This window comes from Salmo salar, chromosome ssa18 (assembly GCF_905237065.1).
Source record: "Salmo salar chromosome ssa18, Ssal_v3.1, whole genome shotgun sequence".
Lineage (NCBI taxonomy): Eukaryota > Metazoa > Chordata > Actinopteri > Salmoniformes > Salmonidae > Salmo > Salmo salar.
The window spans coordinates 68,794,936-68,806,293 of record NC_059459.1 but is presented as its reverse complement, the minus strand read 5'-3'; the positions used below and the strand labels follow the sequence as shown (position 1 = coordinate 68,806,293).

General features: G+C 44.9%; 1 protein-coding gene across 1 annotated transcript in view; it reads right to left on the bottom strand.

Annotated features, from left to right (window-relative positions):
* Positions 1-4,227: 4,227 nt before the first annotated feature.
* LOC106577839 (ventral anterior homeobox 2) overlaps positions 4,228-11,358 on the bottom strand; it is a 42,363-nt gene continuing 35,232 nt past the window's right edge. Inside the window, exon 3 of the mRNA XM_014156203.2 lies at positions 4,228-9,553. Coding sequence (XP_014011678.1) covers positions 9,056-9,553 — 498 coding nt within the window. The 3' untranslated portion in view covers positions 4,228-9,055. The remainder of the gene's footprint in view (positions 9,554-11,358) is intronic.

The window sequence follows — 11,358 nt, the reverse complement described above, 5'->3', positions numbered from 1 at the left end:
GGCATTGAGGAGTATACCACATCAGTCACTAGCTTTATCAATAAGTGCATCGAGGACATCGTCACCGCAGTGACTGTACGTACATATCCCAACCAGAAGCCAAGTATTACAGGCAACATTTGCACTGAGCTAAAGGGTAGAGCTGCCCCTAACCCGGAAGCATATAAGAAATCCCGCTATGCCCTCTGACGAACCATCAAACAGGCAAAGCATCAAAACAGGACTAAGATCGAATCGTACTACACCGGATCTGACGCTCATCAGATGTGGCAGGGCTTGCAAACTATTACAGACTACAAAGTGAAGCACATCCGAGAGCTGCCCAGTGACACGAGCCTACCAGACGAGCTAAATAACTTCTATGCTCGCTTTGAGGCGAGTAACACTGAAACATGCATGAGAGCATCAGCTGTTCCGGAAGACTGTGATCACGCTCTCCACAGCCGATGTGAGTAAGACCTTTAAACAGGTCAACATTCACAAAGCCGCTGGGCCAGATGGATTATCAGGACGTGTACTCAAAGCATGCGTGGACCAACTGGCAAGTGTCTTCACTGACATTTTCAACCTCTCCCTGACCGATTCTGTAATACCTACATGTTTCAAACAGATCACCATATCCTCTGTGCCCAAGAAAGCAAAGGTAACCTGCCTAAATGATTACCACCCTGTAGCACTCACGTCGGTAGCTTTGAAGTGCTTTTAAAGGCTGGTCATGGCTAACATCAACACAGTCATCCCGGGAAACCCTAGACTCACTTCAGTTTGCATACCGCCCCAACAGATCCACAGAAGACGTAATCTCAATCGCACTCCACACTGCCGTTCCCCACCTGGACAAAAGGAACACCTATGTGAGAATGCTGTTCATTGACTACAGCTCAGCGTTCAACACCATAACGCCCACAAAGCTCATCACTAAGCTAAGGACCCTGGGACTAAACACCTCCCTCTGCAACTGGATCCTGGACTTTCAGACTGGTCTGGCAACAACACATCTGCCATGCTGATCCTCAACACTGGGGCTCCTCAGGGGTGAGTGCTTAGAGGAAGGCTCAAAAAATTGTCAAAGACTCCAGTCACCCAAGTCATAGACTGTTAACTCTGCTACCACACGGCAAGCGTTACCAGAACGCCAAGTCTAGGACCAAAAGGCTCCTTAACAGCTTCTACCCCCAAGCAATAAGACTCCTGAACAATTAATCAAATGGCCACCCAGACTATTTACGTTGATACACACACACAACACTAAAATGACACACACACATAAACTGACATGCACAGACAACACTAAACTGACACACACATAGCACTAAATTGACTATGCACACACAGCACTAAACTAACACACACACACACACACACACACACACACACACAGAGCACTAAACTGACTACACATTCACACACACACAGGTGCGCATACACACATACACATACAACACTACTGATTAAAACAAAGAAAAGAACATACAAGCAAATGTTTTATTTTCTGATCATTCTGATTACAAAAAAACTAAACGAAATACACATTTTCTGGGTTTGGCGTCACTGGAGCTCAGGTGAAACGACAACTCTAACCCCATGCACTCCTGTTGCACTGGCCCTAAAACTCATCGGGGTTTACCTTCTCTACTTCTGTCCACTGGCCCTACAACTCATCAGGGTTTACCTTCTCTACTTCTGTCCACTGGCCCTACAACTCATCAGGGTTTACCTTCTCTACTTCTGTCCACTGGCCCTACAACTCATCAGGGTTTACCTTCACTGCTTCTGTCCACTGGCCCTACAACTCATCAGGGTTTACATTCTCTACTTCTGTCCACTGGCCCTACAACTCATCAGGGTTTACCTTCTCTACTTCTGTCCACTGGCCCTACAACTCATCAGGGTTTACCTTCTCTACTTCTGTCCACTGGCCCTACAACTCATCAGGGTTAACCTTCTCTACTTCTGTCCACTGGCCATACAACTCATCAGGGTTTACCTTCTCTACTTCTGTCCACTGGCCCTACAACTCATCAGGGTTTACCTTCTCTACTTCTGTCCACTGGCCCTACAACTCATCAGGGTTAACCTTCTCTACTTCTGTCCACTGGCCATACAACTCATCAGGGTTAACCTTCTCTACTTCTGTCCACTGGCCCTACAACTCATCAGGGTTTACCTTCTCTACTTCTGTCCACTGGCCCTACAACTCATCAGGGTTTACCTTCTCTACTTCTGTCCACTGGCCTTACAACTCATCAGGGTTAACCTTCTCTACTTCTGTCCACTGGCCATACAACTCATCAGGGTTTACCTTCTCTACTTCTGTCCACTGGCCATACAACTCATCAGGGTTTACCTTCTCTACTTCTGTCCACTGGCCATACAACTCATCAGGGTTTACATTCTCTACTTCTGTCCACTGGCCATACAACTCATCAGGGTTTACCTTCTCTACTTCTGTCCACTGGCCCTACAACTCATCAGGGTTTACCTTCTCTGCTTCTGTCCACTGGCCCTAAAACTCATCAGGGTTTACCTTCTCTACTTCTGTCCACTGGCCCTACAACTCATCAGGGTTTACCTTCTCTACTTCTGTCCACTGGCCCTACAACTCATCAGGGTTTACCTTCTCTGCTTCTGTCCACTGGCCCTACAACTCATCAGGGTTTACCTTCTCTGCTTCTGTCCACTGGCCCTACAACTCATCAGGGTTTACCTTCTCTACTTCTGTCCACTGGCCCTACAACTCATCAGGGTTTACCTTCTCTACTTCTGTCCACTGGCCCTACAACTCATCAGGGTTTACCTTCTCTACTTCTGTCCACTGGCCATACAACTCATCAGGGTTTACATTCTCTACTTCTGTCCACTGGCCATACAACTCATCAGGGTTTACCTTCTCTACTTCTGTCCACTGGCCCTACAACTCATCAGGGTTTACCTTCTCTGCTTCTGTCCACTGGCCCTACAACTCATCAGGGTTTACCTTCTCTACTTCTGTCCACTGGCCCTACAACTCATCAGGGTTTACCTTCTCTACTTCTGTCCACTGGCCCTACAACTCATCAGGGTTTACCTTCTCTGCTTCTGTCCACTGGCCCTACAACTCATCAGGGTTTACCTTCTCTGCTTCTGTCCACTGGCCCTACAACTCATCAGGGTTTACCTTCTCTACTTCTGTCCACTGGCCCTACAACTCATCAGGGTTTACCTTCTCTACTTCTGTCCACTGGCCCTACAACTCATCAGGGTTTACCTTCTCTACTTCTGTCCACTGGCCATACAACTCATCAGGGTTTACCTTCTCTGCTTCTGTCCACTGGCCCTACAACTCATCAGGGTTTACCTTCTCTACTTCTGTCCACTGGCCCTACAACTCATCAGGGTTTACCTTCTCTACTTCTGTCCACTGGCCCTACAACTCATCAGGGTTTACCTTCTCTACTTCTGTCCACTGGCCATACAACTCATCAGGGTTTACCTTCTCTGCTTCTGTCCACTGGCCCTACAACTCATCAGGGTTTACCTTCTCTACTTCTGTCCACTGGCCCTACAACTCATCAGGGTTTACCTTCTCTACTTCTGTCCACTGGCCCTACAACTCATCAGGGTTTACCTTCTCTACTTCTGTCCACTGGCCATACAACTCATCAGGGTTTACCTTCTCTACTTCTGTCCACCGCTACAGGGAGTGCTACCCAGCTCCCCACCTCCATCCATCCCTCCCCTCCTTCCCTGCCTCCCTTTCTACCTTTCCTCCTTCCTTTCATCCCCTACTAAAGGGTGGGGGGGGGGGGCTCCCTTCCTTCCTACCTACCCACCTTCCCTGCCTCCCTTTCTATCTTCCGTCCTTCCTTCTTTCCATCCGTCCTTCCTTCCGACATTGTGAAACGGGCCACCCATCTGGTCTCCTTTCTCCTGGCCCTCTCGCCCTCTCAAATAAAGGCGCCAATCATTTTAATTGGCACCCTGGAGTCAATTGTCCCTGTGTTGCTGGAAAAGGACGAGAGGAGAGGAGAGGTATATAATTGTTTGTCATCCAGAGAGGGTATAGTTAGTAGCCAACTTGTGAATCAGCATAAGATTAAATATATTTCCCCTAGAGCAAATGCTACAGTTCACACGCAGCCATTGTTGGATCATAGTCCTGGTTTTGAACAGGATGTTGTCCATAAGAATGAATTAAAGTCAGTTACGTGAAGTGTTGTGGTGAATAGAAGAGACAGACAGACCAAGTTACATAGACATATATTTATATGCATAAAAATACATATTATACAATATTTTGTCCTTTCAAGCCAGAGAGCCTGAAAATCACTTTTTCAAACCAGAACACAAAGAAAATCTCTTTAAATAAGTGCAATTTGTTAATGAGACAAAGAATTGTAAAGCATATATCACGTTTTTATTTTTTCCGTCTTTTTTTGTTGTTGTTTCTTGTTGTTGTTGTTTCTTGTTGTTGTTGTTTCTTGTTGTTGTAAACATCACATGGTACTGAGATGGAGATACTTGTGCTAATACCCATATATTTACATTGTAGTTTGTTCTTCACTGTGAGTAGTAGAACGGTGCCGATTAACTTGACATGGTCAAAGACAACTTTTACTTAGCCTGATCACAGATCAGTTTGTACTTTTATCCAACAGCATGACAAATTATAGTTGGCTAAGCACATACAGACTGGGAATTAGGCTTTAACTTTACTGCCAAAAGGAAATAATGTACTGTATGGCCTTATATACTGTACCCTCACATAACCCGACCTGTGCATAAGAACAAAACAATCCCTCTGTACTTTATTTTCTTATTTTTTTAAATAAACAAACATTGCCACACAATCGCATAAAACCATAAAAATCATGATACAGTAGCACCACGTACATGGAGAGAGAGAGAGAGAGAGAGAGACGAACCGGGCCCATATTTACAAAGTGTGTCAGATACTTTGGGAATATGGGCCCTGGGGAGCCTGAAGGAGGAGAGGAAACAGTGTTCTCCAGGTTTGGGGTCAATTCAATTTCAGTTCCATTCAATTCATAAAGTAAACCAGATTCCAATTCCAATACCAAATGTTCCTTATTAAAAAGCATTGAAGAGAATCAGAATTGAAATGGTATTGACCCCAACCCTGGTATGTTGTAACCCCGGTCACATCTCTCTGACATGGGTTTGTTCGTATATGAAGGTGAATTTTCAGTGTTGCACAGTGTCAGGAGATAACGCGTAACAAAAGTCAGCGAGAGCAGAGAAATAAAGAGAGAAACTGTTTGATGCTGAGCTATTTGCTAGGAAAGCACTATCATCTTCTACCCAGGAAGGGCAAAGGTTAGATTTCCTTCTGTGGTGCCTTTTGAATGTTATTTTTGGAACATGAGAACGGCCTCTCCTTAAACGAAACACACGTAATAGATTTTTAGCGCTGCTTTTCCGTGTGGTTCCAACAACGTGCACAAGAACAGCATCGGCTGAACATACAACACAAACACAGGACTGTACAGCTGCGGGAAAAGGAGTTGTTATTGAAAGAGATGGTCAGACGAGCGAGCGAGGGATCATGCGACCGTTACTTCTCTACTCGTTTAGTTGTTTACTGGGGAAGTCTTGAAGGGATTGAAGCTGGGTGAATATCTGAGTTTGACAGAGATACTGAGAACTGACAAAAAAAAATACCACTTTGACTTTACAGGAGGAAATAATTGTTTTCTAGGAATACCGTTAAAATATTTTTTTTTAAAATAAATACAGTGTGAGGAGAGAATGCCTTTGACAAAGCGGCAGGGGAGAAGCAAAGAGTTCTGGACCAAAAAAAAAGAAAGATGAAATAAGACAAAAAAGGAAGTGAAGTAGAAGTGGGAAGCTAGCTAAGTTGCTTCCTGCCTACCTGCTTTTCTGGCTGCCTGTCTATCTCCCTCCCTCAGTGCCTCTCTCCCTACCTATCTCCCTACATCCCTGCCTCTCTGCCTCCCTCCCTGTCTATCTCCCTACCTCCCTGCCTCTCTGGTCTGCCTCTCCCTTCAATATTTGGTGGAGGATGGTATGAATTATGGATGCTGCTTATTGAAAATAACATGATGTTCAACAACAGCCCAGGTAGAACCACAGCAACAACACACAAACAGAGAGGTTTCCATGACTACAAGACCCACAGCGGCGCTTCACTACGACAACGTGAAGGTGAGACTGGCAGAGAAAGGTCAGAAGGTCAGAGAGACACCATAGTAGAGCAAATCTGCTGTTTTACTATCAGAATCTTTTTCCCAAACACTTTTTTCACAGAAGGGGATTTTTTCAGGCTTTGGATCAATTTAGGTAGATGACCAACCTTTTTGTGAAGGTTGGCGATAAGGTTGGCAATTTTTTATTGATGTTATCACGTAGCAAACCAGGACCTTCACGAGAACAAGAAATAGGGGGCTCAAAATGTGATCCATATACACTGAGTGTACAAAACATTAAGAACACCTGCTCTTTCCATGACATATACTGACCTGTTGAATCCAGGTGAAAGCTATAAACCCTTATTAATGTCACTTGTTAAATCCACTTCAATCAGTGTAGATGAAGGGGAGGTGACAAGCTAAAGAAGGATTTTTAAGCCTTGAGACAATTGAGACATGGATTGTGTATGTGTGCCATTCAGAGGGTGAATGGCCAAGACAAAACATATGACTGCCCTTTGTGCGGGGTATAGTAGTAGGTGCCAGGTGCACCGGTTTGTGTCAAGAACTGCAGTGCTGCTGGGTTTTTCACGCTCAACAGTTTCCCATGTGTATCAAGAATGACCCACCACCCAAAGGACATCCAGCCAACTTAACACAACTGTGGGAAGCATTGGAGTCAACATGGGCCAGAATTCCTGTGGAACGCTTTAAACACCTTGTAGAGTCCATGCCCCGATGAATAGGAAAACCACCAAGCTAGAGGTGAGAAATAGAAAGTTGTCAAAAGACCCAGGGGAGATAACTCTAGTTAACATTGACAAACTGAGGTCGAATTACAGTGACCAGGGCTTGGAGCTTCGAGTCTCTTTGAGAAAATAATTTGAAACGTGTCTGAACTGAAACCAGAATCTCTGACTGACCCTTAACCTGTCTTCTTAACAGATAGTCTGCATACGCTGTGTTTAGAACGGTACCTACAGGTACAGAATCTCTGACTGACCCTTAACCTGTCTTCTTAACAGATAGTCTGCATACACTGTGTTTAGAACGGTACCTACAGGCGATACAACCTGTGAATATCTGATACCTCAAGATCTCAAATAACTTTCACGGTCTACCACATGACAACAAACTATATTAAAAAAAGAGGGAGATGGGAGATCATATAAAAATCTTCAAGGAACATAAAGTGCTTTAGATCAAAGTAAATGGGCGAGTCTGGAGCGCGGGAGAGGGTCTAGGAAGGAATAGCCAAATATAATTGTTAAATAATAAAAAGGTAAAGGTAAAAAAGAAGCCATTGAAAGTACCAATCTGAGAAAACATATACATTAAAAAAAAGCTTATTATGACTTGAGAGAAGAAACCAGTTGAAAAGAGATGCCTACTGCACCCTACAGTATCTGTTGACCCATCAGAACATCACACACAGACTTCCATGAGATAAGGAGAAGGATTGATATGAACCGGTTAGAAATTCTGTGTGTGTGTGTGTGTGTGTGTGTGTGTGTGTGTGTGTGTGTGTGTGTGTGTGTGTGTGTGTGTGTGTGTGTGTGTACCAAACCTACGTGAACAACATTCAAACACAAGATTTGGGATAAGGAGTGTTTGGCCAGACCAAGCAAAGGGGGCTGTGGTGGGATATGTACGGGACAGATGGGTCGCTTTTTATGTACAGTTAAACAAATTCACCCCCCACCCCGCCCCCCAACGATGATGAGCCCTTTTTGTTTGCAAACATTCAAAGATGATCTAAACCGGGGGGTCGTTGTGGCAACCTGCGGGTGGGTGGCTTTTAACCAGAGAGTAGTCTCTGTAGCCAATGGTAAAGCATACGGAGTGATACTGTCACCCGTGAATTACACATCAAGAGTTAATCTCATGGGAGAGGATAAAAGGTCAGGGGGTTAGAGGTCAGAGGTCAAACTCCTCAGGTTGACCTAGATTTACTCCAGTTGATTGGACGACACGACGACGTGAGGATGTAGCGCAGAGCAGAGGCCAAGCTAACGGCGCTGTCGCTAACCCGTTACTTTGGCAAGGACATACTGTAACCCCCAGTACCTTTTCTCAACCGCTTTTTCTTCTTCATAGCATGGATTTGACCTAGGACTAGCTTTAGTTCACACATTACTTGTCCACATTTTTTTAAATACACACACAACCAACCAAATACAGAATTTACAGGAATCAGTGTTGGACACCATACTGTGCAAATTAACATTAGAAACTGCTAACGCGTATGATTATTTTACTTGGAACGCTCTGGCAGAAAACTGCCACATGATGGGAAACCTGGTCATTTTGCTGGAATGTATGTAATATGTTAAAGGGGTAACTGGTTGCACTCCTTTGTATTGTAATGTCATCTATAGACGACATCACGCTTATTCACTTACACTGACTCAGTCAGGGCCTTTTCTACAATGTCAGGCTTTTAAAAAACATTATGGAACAGAAAGAAAGAAAGAAAGAAAGAAAGAAAGAAAGAAAGAAAGAAAGAAAGAAAGAAAGAAAGAAAGAAAGAAAGAAAGAAAGAAAGAAAGAAAAGAAAGAAAGAAAGAAAGAAGAGAACGATCACACAAACGCACTGACTGGACAAAGTGAACTAAGGAGGAGAAGCGTTAAGAAAAAAAGATCTGTTCTCCGTGTGAATCACACACACATTTCATTTCTCCCAAATAATTCACAAGCAAAGTTTTTGTGTGTGACGGGCATCATCATCACCCCTGTCTGTCACACCACGTGGTCCTGTTCCGTAACACCCCACCCCCCCGTGGCAGGCAGTAGCTGAACAATGATGATGAGCCAACCAATGATGGACAGCAATGTTGGTGGGTGGATAGGTGGGAGACCAGAGGCGGGGGGGGGGGGAGTCATCCCAACCCCTTAATGGCCGCTTTTTAGGAAACTCTCTTCTTCCCACTTAGATCTCCATCCTTGGAGATCCTGTCCAGCCGCATGTATGGCTCGAACGCCGAGGACCCGCACCCGTACCCAGACGCCAGTTCATGATGAGCGCCCCCTAGCAGCGGCATTGAGAAGCAGAGTGAGTGCGGCGGCGGCATGCCCAGACGTGGCGAAGGGGAAGTCCCTCCCAGGGAGGGCAGTGACAGCCCGAAAGTTCCACCCATGCCAAGAACGCCATTTCCTGGTGGCGTGCTTCTACTCACCCCTGGCGAGGAGGAGCCCCCTCCGGAGCTGACCAATAGGGAGCCATTTCCTGGGTGGTGGCCCAATGGGGGATTGGGGGGCGGGGCGGAGAGGAGGCGGCCCTGTTCGAGGAGACGCAAAATGTTACAGGTGGCCAGTGACTCCGAGGTGGAGGAGGAGCGCTTGTCAGTGTCCTTGGTCGTGTCCTTCTTCTGCTTGGTGCGACGGTTCTGGAACCACACTTTAACCTATAAAGACAGAAGAAGTGAGACAGACTAAAGAGTTAAAACATGGTTTTATTCATTGAACGGTTCACTAAATCAGCAGACAATAGGATAAATAATAACTCTTACTTATGTCTAGTTCAAACTACACAAACACAGATTCTGTCTCAACAATCATCTTAGCCATCATTGGATTCCGGTTAATACTGTTGCATGAAACCTTTATGAAAATGAAACCGTTATTTAATTCAGCAAGTCATTGTCAAGAAGGCACCTCCAAGTTGAGAGTTACGATACATAACTACAGTGAGGGAAAAAAGTATTTGATCCCCTGCTGATTTTGTACGTTTGCCCACTGACAACTAAATGATCAGTCTATAATTTTAATGGTAGGTTTATTTGAACAGTGAGAGAAAGAATAACAACAAATAAATCCAGAAAAACATGTCAAAAATGTTATAAATTGATTTGCATTTTATTGAGGGAAATATGTATTTGACCCCCTCTCAATCAGAAAGATTTCTGGCTCCCAGGTGTCTTTTATACAGGTAACGAGCTGAGATTAGGAGCACATTCTTAAAGGGAGTGCTCCTAATCTCAGTTTGTTACCTGTATAAAAGACACCTGTCCAGAGAAGCAATCAATCAATCAATCAATCAGATTCCAAACTCTCCACCATGGCCAAGACCAAAGAGCTCTCCAAGGATGTCAGGGACAAGATTGTAGACCTACACAAGGATGGAATGGGCTACAAGACCATCACCAAGCAGCTTGGTGAGAAGGTGACAACAGTTGGTGCGATTATTCGCAAATGGAAGAAACACAAAAGAACTGTCAATCTCCCTCGGCCTGGGGCTCCATGCAAGATCTCACCTCGTGGAGTTGCAATGATCATGAGAACGGTGAGGAATCAGCCCAGAAAAACACAGGAGGATCTTGTCAATGATCTCAAGGCAGCTGGGACCATAGTCACCAAGAAAACAATTGGGAACACACTACGCCGTGTAGGACTGAAATCCTGCAGCGCCCGCAAGGTCCCCCTGCTCAGGAAAGCACATATACATGCCCATCTGAAGTTTGCCAATGAACATCTGAATGATTCAGAGGACAACTGGGTGAAAGTGTTGTGGTCAGATGAGACCAAAATGGAGCTCTTTGGCATCAACTCAACTCGCCGTGTTTGGAGGAGGAGGAATGCTGCCTATGACCCCAAGAACACCATCCACACCGTCAAACATGGAGGTGGAAACATTATGCTTTGGGGGTGTTTTTCTGCTAAGGGGACAGGACAACTTCACCGCATCAAAGGGACGATGGACGGGGCCACGTACCATCAAATCTCCAGCATGACAATGACCCAAAACACACGGCCAAGGCAACAAAGGAGTGGCTCAAGAAGAAGCACATTAAGGTCCTGGAGTGGCCTAGCCAGTCTCCAGACCTTAATCCCATAGAAAATCTGTGGAGGGAGCTGAAGGTTCGAGTTGCCAAACGTCAGCCTCGAAACCTTAATGACTTGGAGAAGAGACTGCAAAGAGGAGTGGGACAAAATCCCTCCTGAGATGTGTGCAAACCTGGTGGCCAACTACAAGAAATGTCTGACCTCTGTGATTGCCAACAAGGGGTTTGCCACCAAGTACTAAGTCATGTTTTGCAGAGGGGTCAAATACTTATTTCCCTCATTAAAATGGAAATCAATTTATAACATTTTTGACATGCATTTTTCTGGATTTTTTGTTGTTGTTATTCTGTCTCTCACTGTTCAAATAAACCTACCATTAAAATTACAGACTGATCATTTCTTTGTCAGTGGGCAAACGTACAAAATC